General features: G+C 42.6%; 1 protein-coding gene across 4 annotated transcripts in view; it reads left to right on the forward strand.

Annotated features, from left to right (window-relative positions):
- Positions 1-20916, forward strand: part of CTNND2 (catenin delta 2) — a 529941-nt gene that overhangs the window by 142367 nt on the left and 366658 nt on the right. For all 4 annotated transcript variants that reach the window (XM_089655247.1, XM_089655250.1, XM_089655248.1 and 1 more), the window contains exon 5: positions 4341-4375. In XM_089655247.1, coding sequence (XP_089511373.1) covers positions 4341-4375 — 35 coding nt within the window. The remainder of the gene's footprint in view (positions 1-4340; positions 4376-20916) is intronic.

Consider the following 20916-nt stretch of genomic DNA (forward strand, 5'->3'; position numbering starts at 1 on the left):
CAATGCACAGCGTACCTGTATCTCCGTTGTCAGCTGTGTGACCATGCCTCCTCCCAGCTCATTTTAGTAAAGGAGTGGTCTTCCGTACACATACATAGTGGGGAAGATCCCTGTCTGTAGACTAAGGGCAGTGGGCAGAATTATATGACACTGCAGGGTGGCTGATGAGCAGTTTAACATTAAACAGCAGGTGGGCAGGAAATTGTGACACAGTGGATGGGCAGATGGGTTTACCATACACACATACAGTGGGGAAGTGATTTCCCTGTCTGTGTGTGCTATGTTCCTCAACCAACTGTAGTTATGACAGTAGGTGCTGGTTCACATATATGCGGATTGGATGTGGTTCGAACTGCATCCAATCCGCATGACAGGTGAATAAACATTGATTCCTGTGGTGCCTGTTCACATATGTCTGGTGCACTTGCAGTGCGGATTCAGTGTGATCTGAAAAAGAGTCATGTCCAATTTCTGAGCAGTGCGGTCCGAATTACAGGCTATAGACTTCTGTGGGAACCATTTCTAAACTGCATATGTGCGAACAGGATAAGATCCTGAGCTAATCCTCTCCTGAACCTGATGTAAACCTGACATGAACCGCTGAACAACTACTGAGTCAATTAGCTGTGAAACCTGAGCTTCAATCCACACCACACGTGTGAATCAGGCTGCAGTTGGTTCTGGACGGAAGCACACATAGATGTCCTTTTATGACACAGAGAATAGCTGCGATTCAGAGGATCGCAGCTATTCTTTGGTCATTCACAGTTTATGACACTCAGGAGATCAGTGGAGAACTGTTCAGCCCTTCACTGGAGATCTGTGTTCTCCCTCCAGATTCTCCAGCCCAGAGCTGGAGAATCGGAGGGACCACAAACTAAGCAGCGATAATTTACCTCTGCTTAGTAAACTGATCTTTTACTGTAATCTTGTGAGATTATAGTAAAATCTGCCGTTTGTAGACCGTTCTCCAGCGTTTGGAGACCGTTCTCCCTTCGTTCGGAGAACTGCTTCATAAAAGGCATTCACAGGAGAACTGTGTTCTTCGAGAATACTGGAGAACTGAGCAGCGATCATTTATCATATAAAAACCAAACAAAATGTGAATATGGTATCTCACAAAAACCCAATCACTCTCTGGATTCAACTTAGAAAAAACTTTCAACCCCTGAAAGTACAAAATCCAAAAATTATTCTAAAGAGAATCAAATGTCCCCCTCATTAAACAAATCCCTAATTGGAATAAATAAATAATTAATTCACACCCCTTATAAGTGATAATACATAATAAATAATAGTCCAATCAAAAATACCCCTAACAAAGTCCAGTGTCTCAATAGTCCAAACCAATATTTAGAAAGATGAATGTAATCAACTTGAAATTCCTTATAGTGTCGATTCCTTCCGGTGACTTTTAAGAAAACCTCAAAAATAAAAAGAAACTAAAATAGTGCATTACCATAATACTAAAGAAGAAAAACATAAAAAATATATATATATATATATATATATAAATATATCACAAAAATAGTGAAACACTCGTGAGAAATTCCAAACAGCACTCGTGCCAATTAGTGATGTGTTTCATACAGTGAAAACCACTCCAAAAGTGTAACACTTCTAATGAGTAAGGCATATATACCCTTACCAAAGATAAAAGAGAAAACGCCTTAAGATGACAGTTGTAGAAATCACCCAACAAATTTCTTTCTCCTCCTTTGCTATTGCAGAGTAACACTATATAATTATACCTCCATGGTTATCCATAAGCCTTGATCCAAGTATTCCAGGCTCCAAACATATATAATAAGAAATGATAATAGTGTAACTCCGTATATTACAAGACCATATTGCTTTAATGAATTTACTTACATGTAAATAGAATAAAAGATGCATAAAATATATATCCCCCAGTTCCTGGGGATTACCAAGCAGTTCCCATGTGGAGAGTACAGCGATTTCCAAAAGTAAAGATGGCCGCCGTAACACTTCCTGCTCCTTGCATCCGACGTCACTTCCGCTGACGCGTTTCGTCACATCTGGGACTTAATCATAAGGGAATCATTTATCGCTGGTTCATAAACGGACACCACAGACAGAGAAGTTAACTCTCCACTGTGTGTGTGTTATGTTGGCTCAGATGCTCACTGTCATGTAATTCCACCCATCTGCCAAGTGGCTGTGATATAATTCCGGTCATTGTCTGCCTGCTCTGTGTGACCTAAGGCACTGATGGGGAACTTCCCCACGGTGTATGTATGAATAAACATACCACCTTACACGTCCTCTGCTGTGGTAAAGGTGGTCGTAATGAGGGTACAGTCATGTGACCGAAAATCAAATGATTTAAAAAAATATTTTTTTAGGCAAAATATATGTTTTGACCAATGTAACTATATGTATTGTACTCAAATGGACTTTTAATATATTGTGTTCACAAATCCTACCTATTAACTTATTTTACAAAAGCATTTAGGTCTGATCAATTGCCATTTCAGATAAACAGGATATCATCAATTAATCTTTTCCATACAATGAGGTTTGAGGTAAATTCACTCCCTATCAAACAGAAATAGATTCCCACCGAGCCATAAATAGATTCATAAAGCTGAGTAAAAACATGATAGTCCCAGCCTGCTGAAGGTAGACATTTAACACCCACCATTTATTTATTGTTTTAAATAAACTTGATTCTATAATAACATTTCTCCTCCTGTGCTCTTCCTTGATGTAGCACCCGATGCTTCTTTTGTTTTCCAGTCCTTCTCGTGTGGTGTAATCATGTGCAAGCAACTGACACGCATAGTTACCTAGAACCAGACTTCTCCCTTTAAATATATGTACTGTATATACTTAAAATAACTGCATAGGGCAGATGTTAAACACCCTATCGCAGATACTGTTGACTGTATTTGGGGTCTTTGGACGTCCTGTGAAAGAACCACTTCAAGTCCCACATCATTCCAGGAAAGCCTTTTTTAGTGTTTTTGCTTCACTCAACCATGAATAACTTTCAACCCATGGTCAGATCTGTCAGGAGTGTCACCAGAGTGTCAGAGTTAGCAAACTATCTGTTTGCCCCCATCTGGAATACACTATGCCCATGAATCATTGCACCTGCTTGTTTTGGTGAGGGGTAGGAGATAATTCATGTAGCATTTACTTTCTGGAATTCATCTGCCCTTAGCTCAAGCATGCAGGCAGGAATTCGCGTCTAAAGACCTACAATATGTACGCTCACATTTCTCCCCTCTATATACTTCCTCCCCCACACAGCCCTACATGTACTCACACCCTTCCTAACAGCCAGGGCACTACATTTACTCACATCTCCTCCTGCATCTCTACATATACACATAACCCCAACCCAAGCCCCATCTCCCTCAGCACTACATATACACACATTTGTACCCTGCACCTGCATCTTATCTCCTTCTTTGCAGTTAGAGAACAGCTTTGTCACATATATTTTTTTTATACTGCACAGACTTCACACACACCATACTTATTGCAAGTCCAAGGATGATCTGTTCAGGAAATCATGAAGCTGTGAGCAGCCCAAGAACCCGCAGGAGCAGAGGGATGTGACTGAAGGGCAGCTACAAGCTGCTGTATCCGAAAGAGTACTAGTGGGGTGCAGGGTACTCCCAGATTCTCAAGGTAGAAGGCAAGCAGACTGCTATGCTTCTGGATCCTTTGCAACCACCCACATTACAGTTTCTAGAATCACAGGACTGTTTTGCAAGATCAGGGACAATTGGCATCTATACATTCTATGGTGTCCTTTAATGTACCTGAAACATGCATTGACTGCAGAGATTAATATTTTACAAACATGTTTTTGCTTAAAAATGTATTTTAACTGAGGCCAAGCCTCATATTTATGTCACCCTTAACAGTATATTTAACCCATTGATGCTGGTGCCTCCCAGCCCTTTAAGGAGTTTTTGATGCTGGGAGGCGGGCTTTAGGGTCATGTGACTGCAGTGATTGGCTGTCACGACAGTCACATGATCGGAAAGCTCCCGACCGCAAGTAGCAGTTGAGACCTTTCCATGAGGTGCCGGTAAATGTGCTGGGAGCGCACAGGGCGTGAGCTCTCAGCACATCTTTTGTTTACATTGAATATGCAAATATGCGGCCCCTCAGCACCAATGCCCAGCTGCCAAGAGGCTGCATATTTGCATATGCTCGGTGCCAAGGAGTCAATGCTACCTTTCCATGGCATCCTTGAAACATTAAACATGTATATTAGGTGCAGTTTTATATTTTACAAAACTTATATTTATGAAAAAAAATTAATTTACAATTTTTAATATTTTGTTTTTTTTTTTCCTCAGCTCAATGGATGAGCAGTTCCGGTGGCAATCACAAGGTAAGATTCTTGACATATAACTTTAGATATAAAATCTCAAAAAAGTTGCTACCATATTATTTCTTACAACTGCTTAAAATATAAATCCAGTTGGGTTAAAAATAGACAGTTAGTATACAGTTGTGCTGCCACAATGCCACAAAAAAAGGCTCGGTGAGGAGTATCAAGGTATATTCAAGCATATTGTAACCAGGCTTTTTTGTGGCATTGGGCCAGTAAAGGCTTCTCTCTGGCAACTTGACTATGCAACTCATTTTTGTTCAGGTATTGTCTTATTGTGCTCCTTAAAAAAAAACAACACTGTCTTTTTCCAGAGCACCCTGTAAATCTCCTGAGGTTACCTGTGTATTTTTCTTTGCATCCCAAAAAATGATTGTGTTCAGGATACAAATCCCAGGGTGTGTAAACTTTTGGTCTGGGTTATTTGGGTGATTTCTGTTATAATTATGATTTCAAAGGAGCCAAACAACTATTCGATAATAAATGGCTTCACACGATCACTATCCTTAAATAAAAGAGTTTTTGGCATAATCAGTCATATTTTCAATATAAATGCCAAAATTTCACAATTTCTGCCAGGGTGTGCAAACGTTTGAGCATAACTGTACATATGAGGAGATTTACTAAAACTGGAGCGTGCAAAATCTGGTTTAGCTTTGCATAGAAACCAATCAACTTCCAGATTTTATTGCCAAAGCGTAATTGAACAAGCTGAAGTTAGAAGCTGATTGGCTACTATGCTTAGCTGCATCAGATTTTGAGCGTTCCAGTTTTAGTAAATCTCCCCCAGTTTGTCCATATACCATATGTGTGCATGCATTTCTATAGTAAGCTGCATCTGTATGCTAATAGTTATATTTTTTTAAAAGTAACTGTTCTCATATTCTGAATATTGATAGGGTTTTCTTTTAGGTGACTATCATGTAACTCTCAAGCTGGGTAAAAAAATTTTTTTCATTCAACCAGCGGACTGAAAAAGAAAAAACTGACAGAATTCCTGCATCAACACAAGTGCGATTGTACTCTGACAGTGGGGACTTCTTGGTGTTAGAATACACTGATTATCACTGCAGCCTATTGGTTGCAAGCACCTGATCAAATGAGGTTTTCCAATAGAACCATTAGATAGAAGCTTATCTAATGATCAGCTTCTGTTGAACTAGGAGAGGCACAGACAGAACGGGACAGGCTGATTTTTGATCCGTATGTACCCAGCTTTAGATTTATGATGTACACTATTCTGAGACAATCATTGTTTCCTGCAACATGCCCACCCATTCTGGAAAATGTTTTATTTTCTTAAATACAGACAGATTTTATTTTGCATATGTAGCACCTATTAGTGTACAGTTAGGGTAGGTAACTTTTTGTTAACTCATCAGTAGTCATGCGAGTCTGGGTAATTGCTGTGGGTTCAGCTTAAGGTTAGGCTGGAAAGCTCTGCAGATCAGACTTTTATTGCCTTGCCCTGGTTCTGGAGATCCATGGAAATTTCTAGAAGCTAGTGGGTAGAAGTACAGAGGCAGGGATATGAATGTTTTATGGGTATTTGACCAATCCCCAGGCAGGAGGCCTAGCAGGGAGGTAAGATGGGCCCATAAATATTGAATAGCCTGGCTAGTCAGTTAGTCTGGTCTGTGGTCTGATGGAAGATGGAGGACTGCGGCCTTGGAGGAGATCCCTGGGAAGAGGGGCTTTGCCTCCAGGGTGGAGGAGAGGAATCTGGAAAAAGGGATCTTCACTATCCTACAGTCTGATTCATGAGATACCCTGTCTAGCATAGTAAGACTAGCACAGCAGAAGGCCTGAACAGCAGTCTTATCCAAAGCATCAGGGTACAAGGGGCAGTGTGAGTACCTCTACAGCCCCCAGGGCTTACAAGGGAGAAGGCTGCCAGATGCAATATCCAGCATGCTTTCATAGGGACAGTGTCACAGCTAACCTAAATCCCTTGCCCTGGGACACTTTACTAGGCAGCCAGGTGGGCTGCTATTTTTTGAAAAATATTAGAACTTTGTGAGTTTCATCCAGGGGACATAGAGCTCCTAAAAGAGGAACCTTGCTATTGATCTTTTAGAAACTGATGTTATTCCAGAGGGAGTACAGTCCAGGATCTACATATTGTTGTAGATCATAGAGAAGGAAGTTTGTCCTCAGATTGAGGTGGCAGCTCTTTTTTTGTGAAGAGCTTTGTCCTGTGTTGCAAAAGGACAAGGTGGATTAGGACCATGACCTTCTTTTCTACCCAATGTAATCTCTTATTTCCACCTAAATGAGGTTATTACACCCCCTCCCCTTTTTCCTGTTCAAAAATATGACAAGAATATTTCCCTACACCAGGGGCGGACTGACAACTCATGAGGCCCCCGGGCAATAGGGGATCATGGGGCCCCTGTGTCCTCACCTACATCTGAAAAAGCCAATGAGAGGTACCAGGGGCATCTCATGGGGCCCCCTACTGACCCCTGGCCCTCGGGCAGTGCCCGAGCACTCGAATGGTCAGTCCGCCCCTGCTCTACACTGATTTGGATGTTGTCAGGGCTGTCAGAGTCTACCTTGTAGCCATGGCTTCTGTTTACAAATCTGAATCCCTTTTTGTCCTGCTGACAGGCTCTCATAGAGGACATGTTGCCTCCACACCACTATAGCCAGGTGGATCAGATCACCTATTTCCAGGGCCTAAGCTCTAAGCATCCCTCCTTTTCCTATCAGAACTCATTTAACACGGTCTGTTGGTGTCTCTTGGGCTTCCCAGCATCAAACATATGTATCTCACATTTGCAAGGCTGCCACCTGGTCCTGTGCTTTGGCCATAATGAACTTTAAGTTGTTATTTTGGGGGGCTTCTTAACCTTTGTATTTTATGTGGGTCTGTTGACAGTTCTGTTTGTTCTGTTGTTGCTAACCCTCAGTTTATTGCTTTGGGATGTCCCCTGGTCTATGAATACTAGCCCTGTGTCCTGTACTGTACAATTAAGATAATGGGAATTTGGAATTTAGACTTACCTGTAAATTCCTTATCTTGGAGTATAGTACAGGACACAGCCCCCTCCCCTCTATCTTTTTCTAGCAAATATTTTCCCATTGTTCAATCACCTGAATGTAGTCTGCATATAACTCATGTTCTATGAATACAATCCCTGCATCCTGTACTGTACTGAAAGATTAAGAATTTACAAGTAATTAATCAGATTGGGGATTGCTGTGTCTGAAGCTGTTTGTGAAAATCATACTGTTCCATAACACCACACATAGTCCAAAGACGTCTTCCAAGCATGTAATTTTAGGTGTTGGTGTTTTTCCCATGTCATTCATGAAGTCACAATCTCCCCACTGTACAGTATTTTTAAAAATGTTTTTTTGCTTTGCTACAGTCCCCCATGGCACTGCCCAGCTCCCCATTCCCTTTTTGTTTACAATAGTTTGCTGATTAGTCTACAAAATGGCCAGAATTTCCTATTAGGATTTGCCTCCTTTAGACTTCAGTGGGGTTCAGGCTCTAGGGTTTTCTGCATAACTCAATGAACCATCTGAAATCAAACCTGGGCAGATTTACTTTTTCCTATTCAGCAGCAGTGAAATGCAAAAAGGATGAAAAGAACTGAAAACATTATTTAATTTAAAAAAAATGGCAATTGTTTGATATTATTATTATTATTATACAGTATTTATAAAGCGCCAATAGTTTGCTCAGCGCTGTACATTACAAAGGGGGACAGAACATGTGACAGAACAATACCAATACAATGCAAAACATGAGGGAATTGAGGGCCCTGCTCTTTCGAGCTTACAATCTAGGAGGGAGGGGATTATGGCACAGGAGGAGATAGCTGTGGGGGATGGAGTGGTAGGAAGAGTGGAGGAGGTTGGCAAGTTAGCAGGGGGTGGGGTAGGCTTCCCTGAAGAGATGGGTTTTCAGGGTGTGCCTAAAGGAGAGGAGAGTAGGTGATAGTCTGATGGATTGGGGTAGGGAGTTCCAGAGGATCGGTGACACCCTGGAGAAGTCCTGGAGGCGGGCATGGGAGGAGGAGACCAGGGAACTAGAGAGAAGGAGGTCTTGTGAGGAGCGGAGTGTGCGTGCTGGGTGGTACTTGGATATTAGGTCAGTGATGTAGTTCAGGGCAGTATGGTGGACAGCTTTGTACGTCAGTGTTAGGATTTTGAATTTGATCCCCCACTCCCTCTCTCTCCTCATTGGCTGACTGGCTATGATTGACAGCAGCGGGAGCCAGTGGCTCCCATTTTCTGTCTCAGCCAATGAGGAAGCAGAGACCCAGGACAGCCGAGGCTGTCATTCACATCACTGGATCGCGATGAGGCTCAAGTAAGTATTGAGGGGGCTGGGGGAGCTGCTGCACACAGAAGGTTTTTTACCTTCATGCATAGAATGCATGAAGGTAAAAAACCTTTTGGCCTCACAACCACTTTAACCCTTAACGTATACATCTATTTACTTCTTCCTGAAAATGATAGTTGCTGGAATCATAACTTAGAACAAAAACATATATATAATAAAACACAAAGTTTTATTCAATTAGATAAAATATACACCCTTAAAAACAGTAAGAGCAGACCCCATTTACAAAGGTAGATTGCTCTACTAGCTATACTGCACGTAAATTAGCTGCCTGTCCCTCAGTTCACATATTTGTTTTACTCCTCCAAGGTACCCAATTAAAATAGGCACAGTACACAACCTAATTCATTTTGATCAATTTTAGTTCTTCAGGGCTAAATCATAATCTACAAGGTACTCTGTGAAAATACAAAACAGCACATAAAACTACTTATAAAGAATTTTAACACACAAGCTCTATAAAAGGCTTACTTGAGAATGGGTTTCAGGTCTACATAAGATTTATAGAGAGTCCAATCCTACAAGTCAGGACTGAGGAACACCATGCACTACACCAACAAAGAGGAATTGTAGACACAAGAGTTCTCTATAGTGTCTCCACTGTGAATATCTGTTTTCAGAAAGGAAATCCTATCAATAATATATATTTTAAATGTATTATATAAAAGCATTATGGAGTTTTTGTTCATAATATATATATATTTATTATTAATATGGGAAATACGTTATTAAATAAAATACTGCTGGTTATGGGAACTTAAGGTCTATAATGTGTTAATTCCCTTTTTACCACTAGATGGAGACAGAGGGCAAGAATAGAACTCCCAGCCAATGCCAATGTGTCTTGCTACCAATTATACAAGACAAGAACAGGTTATATTAGGGTTAATCTAATTACTTTTTATATTACTTGTTATTATTTTTACAACTGATCATGCTAATGTGTCATGGATGGTAGATCTGATAATTAATTCAGGGGTTGCCCAACACTTACACATTTTTTCAAGAGTTACCTCAATGTAAGGCTAGGTTCACACTACTGCGGCTGCCATTTGATCTGAATTCCAGTGAGATTTCATAGTGCGGCATGGCTGCATTTTGATGCATTTTTGACAAGATTTTGATACGATTTTCATGCCTCTGTGTTTTTGGTTTTGGTCATTGATAAGCATTTCTGCTGTGACACAAATTAAAGGCGTCCTCTTCATGTTTTTAATGTCTGTGTTATGTAATGGATAAACAGTCATGTCCTCTCTGTCGTTGGTCATGGCAGCAGTTGTTACAGCTTTTTTTGGGTCATGTATAGTGCACATGTGCAGCATTGGTGTGAACGTGTGAATGTGATTTCCATTGTCGTGCAATTCTGTGCAACTCAAAGCACAATATTCCTAATGTACATGTTTCTGACAGTGGCAGCAAATGTTAACAGGTGCTGCAGTGACTGCCTACTGGAAACAGAACACATTCAAAGTGAGAAGTATGTCACCAGCACACCAAGGATTTCCAGAATAGGTCCATAGCGTTATTAAACGATCACATCATAGTTGCAAAAAGCGACCTTTCAGAGCCTTGCAAGGGTTCCTTCATCAGGCATGTGACCTGTGCGACTCAAGTCCCATCTGAAAACGCACTAGTGTGAACAAGGCCCAAAATGTTTGAGAAAATCTGTGCTAGCATGGCATCTTAATATTTCAGTCAGTTCTGTCCTAAGGCTTTAACAAATCAGACATTTTGTAGATTCCACAGCTCTTCAGACACCATACTAGTAACACGGAGGGTTCATATCCATCTGTTAACAGTACTCATACATGGGACCAATAAAAATATGGGGTGAATAAAGAATCCAATATTAGTGTAGAAACTACTAGTATTATTATTATTATTATACAGTATTTATAAAGCACCAATAGTTCGCTCAGCGCTGTACATTACAAAGGGGGACAGAACATGTGACAGAACAATAACAATACAATGCAAAACATGAGGGGATCGAGGGCCCTGCTCTTTGGAGCTTACAATCTAGGAGGGAAGGGATGGTGGTACAGGAGGAGATAGCTGTGGGGGATGGAGTGGTAGGAAGAGTGGAGGAGGTTAGCAGGGGGTGGGGTAGGCTTCCCTGAAGAGGTGAGTTTTCAGGGTGCGCCTAAAGGAGAGGAGAGTAGGTGATAATCTGATGGGTTGGGGCAGGGAGTTCCAGAGGATGGGTGATACCCTGGAGAAGTCCTGGAGGCGGAGTGTGCGTGCTGGGCGGTACTTAGATATTAGGTCAGTGATGTAGTTCGGGGCAGTGTGGTGGACGGCTTTGTACGTCAGTGTTAGGATTTTGAATTTGATCCGTTGCGCAATCGGAAGCCAGTGGAGGGATTGGCAGAGGGGGGTGGCGGAAACGGAGCGGTTGGAAAGGTGAATGAGTCTGGCAGCCGTATTCAGGATCGACTGAAGCGGGGATAGCCAGCGGCGAGGCAGGCCAGTGAGGAGGGAGTTGCAGTAGTCGAGTCGTGATATGATGAGGGAGTGGATGAGCTGTTTAGTGGTCTCTGGGGTTAGGAACGTGCGGATTTTGGCGATGTTGCGGAGGTGGAGTCTAGTCTAGTAGTAGTCTAGTAGTACTCTATAAAGTTTACAAGATTCAAATATGGACTTTAATGGACTATTTTCACTGAGAAATGCTTTACTAAAAGTTTTTTGCCATACAGTCAGTACAGCACATTTTATTTTTCCAAAGTTTTTTTTCATTACAGTAGCAATCTCTGTTTTCATATTTCTGTCAATATACTCCTCCTTGAAGTACAAATGGTTCCATACATCCAAAACAAGAAAGCCACCACTCCAGGCCAGTCCACTTCCTCTTGCCCCAATAACCTCCCTGCTGGAATTGCCGGTCTGGTTCTCAGCCGAGACACTAGTAGAGAAGGATGACACTCTACCGTTCAAAGAGTCCAAAAGTTTTATTGTAGAAATCCATCATAAAAACATGATCACAGCTCCACAAAGACAGGCACATTAATGCGTTTCACGCTGAATAGCGCTTAATCATAACAAATCTTACCAGATAATCATGCTTCATATATAGCCCAATCACATCTGCTGCAGCTGTATCCACTCAACCACTAATGCTTGTGTGCAATCTAAGCTGCACACGACAAACGTGATTGTCCATACTAATACTCACATAAACATTTGTGATAAAAAGCAACAATATTGTATCAAAAGTTTCACAATTTAAATAATAAAAATCAACAAAAAACAGAATTTGAAAGTAACCCAACATACCTCAATAATGTAATATTGAATCCAGGCATATCATACAGTCATATACCGTACGTATATATATCACCACATCTAAATGTATTACCACTTATTAATAACACAAGAAAAGGAGAGAATAAATCATAGATATATTTATCCAACTAATAACTAATTATCAGCATCTAGAGCAAAACTACAATGAGCTCATAGGCAATAGCCAACACTGGAATAACCCAGAGATGTGAGAGTAAGGAGAAGGCAAGGAAACATGCATTGAAAAAATATGTGCCATAAATACTCAGGTATAATTAACACAATAATTCAAGATGTATATATACAAAAGAAGAATATACACCGCATGCCTAAGGAGACTTCAAACTTCAACCCCAAAGGCATGTGGGCACAAAGTGTAAAAATCCAAAACACTTCTCTTTTTCACAGAAGACAAAACATGTCCCCACCTCTCTTGGACACCCTCTCCACAATTTGTATTTGTACTGCCCAGACATCTCCCTCATGACGCCTATTCAAGTGAGGAGCTGCATTTGTGACAGGTTTTTTTATACAATGGTTTTCTAAAATAAAACTTTTGGACTCTACTTTTGGTAGAGTGTGGTCATCCATCTTTCTCTACAAATGATTCTATGTTGCCCTATAGTATTCAATCATATTCAAACTTTCATTCCGTGCCCTTTTTAAGGTTGTAGAACAACAGACTTTTCTTGAAGGCCAACTTCAAACAAAACATTTCATTTTGTTTTGAATTGAGTAGGAAATGCTAGGTTCCTTTAATCTGTTTTTTTTTTTTCATTGATGTCTGTGTTCTTTTTGGTTTGATCATTGGGAAGGTTACAGGTGTACTCTTGACAGCAATATGATCAGTAAAATGGAGGGTGCTAGAATGACTATGATGGATGATGCAGTTAATAGGAACTTAAAGATAAGTTATTAGAATCAAAAGTTATTTTCCAAATAATTTTTATTGATCACATATACGTAAGCAACATTTATTTGTCACAGAGGAAACAGCTTCATCAGTGTCACCAAAGTGACATTGTGAACAAGTGGTTAAAATAATTAGCAATTAAATCAAAAGGTGTCTTGTAAATATTATGTATCTTTCTGTAAGTTGCAGGTCAGCAACCCGTTGATCATGATTTACCCCTCGATTGCAGGTAGGTTACAGGTAGATTGTTTCCCTTACTTGCTGACCTCCGGAACCTGTATTTTCCTCCTGCAGCAGCTGAAATCCTGCTTCTCCTCCTCTCCCTCCTGTCGGCACTTATTGACTGACATTGTCCACTGCCCTACTGACACATCCACTTCTTTAGTGACACTGTCCACTGCACCACTGCCATCGTCCTCTGCCTTTCTAACACCGTTCACTGCCTTTCTGACACTGTCCATTGCCTTTCTGACACAATCCAGACATCACCCACTGGTCTACTGACACTGTCCACACACTGTCCACTTCACTACTGACACTGTCCACTGCTCTACTGACGGACTCTGTCCACTTTTAAGGTAGGCTAAGTTTATATTTTTTCAGTGATATTTGTTTTATTATAAATTTCTACGTTTTCCTTGCTATTTAGTTAGGACTTGCTCGTTCATTTCAAAAAAGGGCTCTGAACACAGGTAATCTTTTGATCTCTTTAATGCTCTTGTAAGTAAGATATACTATATTGCCAAAAGTATTGAGACACCCTTCCAAACCATTGGATCCAGGTGTTCCATTCACCTCTATGGCCACAGGTGTAAAATAATCAGCATGAAGACTGCTTCTACAAACATTTGTGAAAGAATGGGTTGCTTGCAGGAGCTCAGTGAATTCACACGTGGTACTGTGATAGGTTGCCACCTGTGCAGTAAGTCCATCGGTGAAATTTCCTTGCTGCTAAATATTCCACAGTCACCTGTTAGTGGTATTATAACAAAGTGGAAGCAACTTGGAACAGCCACGAAGTGGTAGGCCACGTGAAATGACAGAGAGGGGTCAGCGCATGCTGAAGCGCACAGTGCGCAGAAGTCGCCAACTATCTACAGAGTCAAAAGCTAAAGACCTCCAAACGTCATGTGGTCTTCTCATTAGCACTACAACTGTGCATAGAAAGCTTCATGGAATGGGTTTCCATTGCCGAGTGGTGTAAAGCATGCCACTACTGGACTCTAGAGCAGTGGAGACATGCTCTCTGGAGTGACAAATCATGCTTCTCTGTCTTGAAATCCGATGGATGTGTCTGCATTTGGCAGTTGCCAGGAGAACGGTACTTGCCTGACTGCATTGTGCCAAGTGTAAAGTTTGGTGGAGAGGGGAATTATGGTGTGGGGTTGTTTTTCAGGGGTTGGGCTTAGTTCCAATGAAGGGAACTCTTAAGGCGTCAGCATACCAATACGTTTTGGACAATTTCATGCTCCCAACTTTGTAAGAACAGTTTGGGGATGGCCCCTCCTGTTCCAACATGATTGCGCACCAGTGCACAAAGCAAGGTCCATAAAGACATGGATGAGCAAGTTTGGGGTGGAGGAACTTGACTGGCCAGCACAGTATCCTGACCTCAACTCGATAGAACAACTTTGGGATGAATTAGAGCAGAGACTGCGAGCCAGGCCTTCTCATCAAACATCAATGCCTGACCTCACAAATGTGCTTCTGGAAGAATGGTCAAACATTCCCATAGACACACTCCTAAACCTTGTGGACAGCCTTCTCAGAAGAGTTGAAGCTCTTATAGCTGCAAAGGGTGGCACAACTCAATATTGAACCCTACGGATTAAGATTGGGATGCCATTAAAGTTCATGTGCATGTAAAGGCAGGTGTCCCAATACTTTTGGCAATATAGTGTAAATTTTGTAACTGGGATAATGAGTGGTAGCAAATTTGAAGGTTTTATTTTGCTACCTGTACACAGAAATGGAAGAACAGCTTCAGGATGAATACCACTGTGTCAGGTGAGAGCAGGTATCCCTGATGGAAACTCACATTACTTTGGATGATCAGGTAAGAAGCTGGGCTACTGCAGTTGGAGGAAGTGTTAGGGGTTCACAAGAAAGATAGGCTTGCCCCGTGTTTGAGCATCCAAACAAATTTCCTAATTTAAGTGAAGGTGTGGGGTTGGCAAACCAGAGGTGGCAGCTCCAGATGTCACTCCTAACCCTAACAGCTGGGTGAGCAGCTAATCAAGTAGGGGTGGTGATGATAATGTAGGAAGACCTAGACAGTTGGTGGTAATAGGGGACTTTAAAATAAGGATAGAATAACTTGAAGATATAATCACCTCAACCAAATGCTTTGCTGTCTCTCTGGTGCCAGGGGTTGTCATGTGGCGAACCGAGGAGACAAATTACTGGGAGGGACTGGGCATGACCTAGATGTCTTGGTGCATTTTGGGACCAATTACTGAAGGCTGTTTTTGCTGGTGTCGGCTGAGACACCATATTTGTGAGTGTGTTACCTTATTTTAATAAACTATATGGTTTTAAACATACTGCACCATGAATTTCCTCTCAATTCCCTGAGTACTGCTACTATCTTATGGAGAGACTGTGACCATACATTAGAGTGATTTCATCTGTGCTGAGTGCCTTGCTGCAGAGTATTGCTCCCAGACCTTTAAATCTTCTACAGATCATCGCTCCCAGAGCAATAGCGCTTATGCTGGTTTATAAGTTGATCAGCATATAGCTCTGGTGAGTTTATTCAATTTATTTGGTGGTGGATTCAATCACGGTGAATTTGTTTGAACACGGATTTTCAGATTTATTTACTACTGTCATGGATTTTTTTGGACTTTATATACACAAATAATTTGGAGACTATTTTGCTTTCTAATTTTTCTATGATGATATATTTTTTGTTTTATGCACAGTTTGATAATTTGGTATAATTTAAGCGCATTCCTATGTTTATTTGAATTATGCACCTTTTTTGGGTTAAGTTTGCAGCTTTTTTGAGTTTTAAAACTTGTGATATTTATTTTGGCGCTTTTCTTGTAAAATTTCTTAAGATGGAAGGATTTGGGTTTCTTGGGCATTGGGTATACATCTAAATGGAAGGTTGACCTGCTGTTGATTGGTTGAGTATTTAAACTAGGATGAAAGGTGGAGGGAAAGTTAGAATATAATGGCAAATAAGTCAGACAGGGGTCTGACGTTACTGGTAGGAAAGATGGTGGGCATGGCAACATTAGTTCAGTTTGTGCAAGGCACCAGCGGTTCCTATATTTCACGATAGGGGATGGTCACGTTGAGTTTGTGGCCCTTCTGTTTTTTCTCACCTGAGCCCTGTGTCTTTACCAAAGTACTGGCACTGGTCTTGGCATTGCTGAGATAACAAATGCAAATTGGTATACCTTACACATGCTTCTTCCTTTCCCCAAATCAAGGGTTAAGAATACTAGGTTTGAGCCATCTGTAGCTGGCAAACTGGTTAATTGGTTTGATCATGCTATCTTTATTAATATAGCCTTTCCCCGAAGTCAATACTTTGGAATGCTAATCCTAGACATTGTAATATTGACCAGCTAGCCTTCCTATCCAACTTTTCAACTTTCTCTGAGGTATCTTTTTACTATGGCTTGACCCAGTACAATGGTTTTCTTGTTGTTCTAGTTTCTCTTATTCGAGTAGTGTTTTTTCTTCCACCTGTTTTTATGTGAATGGTCCTCCAGTCTTTTCTGGTTGATTATCTATCCTGCTCTGAAGCATTAGTTTCATCTTCGGTGCCCTCCCCTTAGTTGTAGCATGTCCATGTTTGCTTGGCTTTTTCTAAATCTAGCCTTGGTTCATTAAATCATTCCTTCTATATTCTTATACAATGAGCTCAACATTTGTTGGACCTTTCAGTTGCTGTTGCCCATCCCCCAGTTGGATTGCTTTTAGATACCCCAACTGCTTCAGAATTGCTTAAATCTTTGGTCCCCCAATGAACAATAAAGAAATAATATTGCTGTACTTACTGTAAAGTTCATGCTTTTAGGGTGGGGCAAAAGGGGCATCTGTCCCAGGCCCAATCATTGCTGTGGTGCTCAAAGCAGCCACCCCTTGAGCCCATGCTGCCCAACAGTATATTTAGCACTGGCAGGCACTTCCAGCAAAAGACAGTTTCAACATTGGGCAGGCGAGAGCCGCAGAAGTAGCAGTTGGCCGCATATGCCAATAGTGTTCCTCAAGTCCTGGATGCAGCTCTGTCAGGGCAGAGTTATCTATCTTCTGCCTCTCCTTGCAGTTTCACTTTCACTGGGCTGGGGGCACTGCCGCTGCTGTGCTGACGCGTGCTGTGAGTCTGGGGCCGTCCGCTTCCAAGACCTTCCTTCCCAAAGCCCCACTTAGACAGTGTCGGATGCCTTCACCATACAGCAAGTGCCCCTTGCTGCCCTGTGCCCACACTGATAGGCTTCACTGGCACCTGCCTGCTGTGGAGGAGGATGAGGGGAGAGCCGGACCACGCTCAACTTAGCTTAGGTAAGACCACATACAGGGCACACACCGGGCGAGCACATTAACCACTACACTGCCAGGAAGAGCACAGTGTTCCTCCACTACTGTCACTGCACTTTGCACTGATATACTATTTTATCCAGGGGCCTTCCATTCTAATGTCACCCTACAGTAGGAGGGGCCCCTAGACTGGAAGTAGCAGTCCCTCTATGGAGAAGCCCCTAGCCCCTGAAGTCAAGGTAGCAGTCTTCCTATGGAGGTGTCCCTGGACTGGAGGTAGCAGTCTCTCTATGTAGGGCCTCCATAGAGAAACTGCTGCTTCCAGTCCAGGGGCCCCTACATAGAGAGATTGCAATATCCAGTCCAGGAGCCCTTTCATTGGGAGACTGCCACGGTCAGTCCAGGGGCCCCTCCATAAAGAGTTTGCCATCTTAACCTCTAGCAACCAATAAGTGGTATTGATGAACAGTAACCTAACAGCAAGCAATCAGTGAGTGGTAATGATGTGCAGTAACCAATAGCAAGCAATCAGTTAGTGTAAATAATGTGCAATAACCTCTAGCAACTAATCAGTGAGTGGTAACCATGTGCAGTAACCTCTAGCAACCAATGAGCAAGCAGAAGTGATATGCAGTAAGATCTAGCAACTAAGCAGTGAGCCGTAATGTGTGCTATAACCTCTAGCAACCAGTCAGTGAACAGTAGTGATCTGCTGTAATCGCTGGCAAGCAGTAATGATGTACAGACACCTCTGGCAACCTATCAGTTAGTAGTAATGATGTACAGACATCTCTGGCAACCAATCAGTTAGTAGTAATGATGTACACAAACCTTTGGCAACCAATCAGTGAGCGGTAATGATGTGCTGTAACCTCTGGTAACCAATTGCAATCGCTCCCTGATCTGCTGCAGTAAGCTGATTTTGAGTCTAGCTGCTATTTATTGTATGTCTCAGAGCATTGCAGAATTCCTGTGTGCCCTAATAGAGCTGAAGAAAATAGATTTTGTGTAAGTACAAAATTCTTACTTTGTTGCAGTTTTCCAAGCATATGCCAATTTATGACTGGATATATCTGGTAAGATTTCAGATCCAATGAGCAGTAGTCCAGCCGCAGCCATAGAGCCACCAATTCCGGCCACTACCTGCCAAACCAAAGCAGTGAAAGTAGAGGACAGCAGTGTATAGTGGTAGGTAGAAAAGCTTACAACGTATTAGGGTATAAGGGAGAGATAGAAAACAATAGTAAGACCTGGAGGGGGCGTGGCTTGATGGCAGACTGAGCAGCAGCTTACCTTAGGAGCTTCGGCTTTCCCTAGAGATCCTGCACGGTATCCTGCAGTGAAATTTCATTTAAGCTCCCAGTGTCATTCTTCCCAATGGTGGGCACCTTACCGAAGCTCCATTATGGTCAAAATCGAGCAAACCACGGCGCCCACGGCGGCGGAGAAACTAGCTTGGTTTCATGGGCAAGATGGCTCCAATACTCCAGCCTTGTCCTCCTGTCCTATATCCCAGACTGCCTCCTCCTTGCTGGTGAGTGTGTCTCCCCTGAACTCCCCACACTTGCAGCCGAGTTCTACTATTTTACTCGAGACTGACACAGAGGGAGACCCAGATTCCCAGCCTGCTGAACCCACCCTCTCCCGAATCATGCAAGCTATCCAGGGCTGTAAATCCACTCTCACTACTCAAATAGAAACCATCCATATTTGCTTCTCCCTCCTAAAGCAGGTGCAGAACCTGCGGAAGAGGACGGGCAGCTGAGGAATGCAGCAGCACTTTGGAGGACACTGTGCACCCTCTCTATGCTAAGATCCATTCTGCTACAGATGAAATGTCAGCTCCTGATGTTAACTGGATGATTTGGAAAAACCTCTCCTACAGGAATAACCTCCGCTTTTGTGGGCTCCCTGAACGCCCGGGGGGCAACCACCCGGAGCAATTTCTCTACACCTGGCTGCGGAGGCGCTCGGAGCTGATTGCCTGCTTTCTACTTTTGCCATTCAAAGGGCTCATCATATGCCTCGGCGCCCTCCTCTATCCAGCTCCTCTTTTAACTTATTATTGCACAGATTCTTCATTTCCAGGATAAAGTGACCATCTTTTGCCTGGCAAGGGAGAAAGAGACACTCCACTACAATGGTAATACTATTTCTGTCTATCCAGATTTCTCTGCAGAAGTTCAGCAACAGCACACCTCCTTCGCGGCTGTGAAGGAATGTCTTAGGGCTCGTTCACACTAGGCTGTTTTGCCAACGCTTGCCAAACGCCCCTATAGCGTTTGGCAAGCGTTGGTCCGGCTTTTGCGGAGCGTTTTTAACGCTCGGCAAACGCTCCGCAAACGCCGCATGCGCGGTTTAGCGGCGGTTGCTAGGCGTTTGCCGAGCGTTAATAACGCCCCACAAACGCCTATAATGCAGTTTGAGTGGTGTTACCGCTCCGCAAACGCCCCGCAACCGCGTCGCAACCGCACCGCAAACGCCGGCCAGGCGTTTGCGGAGCGGCACCATAGACAAGAATAGGAGGCTTCAAAGCCTCCTGACTCGTCCAGAGGCGTCCGTTTTGCCGCGACGCAACGCGACGCGACGCAAACGCTCCCGTTAGAACAGCACCATGTGCTGTAATGTGCAGAATTGGCAGAGGCGTTTGGGAAGCGGTAAAAACGCTTCCCAAACGCCTCTCTGCCGCCTGCACACAAGGCTAGTGTGAACGTAGCCTTAGACAATATGATCTTCCTTATGCTATGCTCTTTCCAGCTAAATTAGTGTTACTAAACCCACAACAGTACAATCAGTCTGGAGATGCAGTAAAGCATGCTTGTTATACTCACTGTGGAACCTAAGGGGTTAATCCTCTGCATTATGTAAAAATGCTGTTTGATCCTGACTTCTCTAATCCTCCCCTTGTTCCTGTGCCCCCCTCTTATCTCCTGATAAGACATATCATGTGGAGACACTGCACATGCTCAGTTTGGTGTGTATAGCTAGAGAGGTTTTTTTTTTCTTGGGAGAGTTCATATGATCAGCACAGAGCCAATCAGCAGTGTCCAGACAAAGGTCAGGGGCTCTGCATCCTCCTAGAGCAGAATGAAAACTTCTCCTACAAGTTTTTACCAATGCTCTGCTGACACTGATAGAATTCACAAGACTGCTGTAACTGCTGACGAGAAAAGGTATTTTGCAGTTTATATTTACTAATATAATTGCATTTCCATGTTCTGTGTACTGTGGGAGACCAGATAGAGTGAATGCAGGGTCCTGGGTTTAGTAACACTTTAAGGATCATTAATGAAGGAAATACCCATTTCTTTACTGCTCCTAAAGAAGCTCAGGCCTGGCTGGATGATCACTTTGGGAAGGCACCCAGGCGACGTCACACCTGATCTGTGACCTGTCTGGCTTCTGCTTACATTTAGTGATCCTACTAACTGCACTTGCCTCTACTTCTCCTGCTACTTGTTTCTGCCTATTGAGACTTCCACTTTTGCCCTCCGT

This window comes from Staurois parvus, unplaced genomic scaffold (genome assembly GCF_062004578.1).
Source record: "Staurois parvus isolate SC_StPar_1 unplaced genomic scaffold, SC_StPar_1.0 ptg000829l, whole genome shotgun sequence".
NCBI classification, from domain to species: domain Eukaryota; kingdom Metazoa; phylum Chordata; class Amphibia; order Anura; family Ranidae; genus Staurois; species Staurois parvus.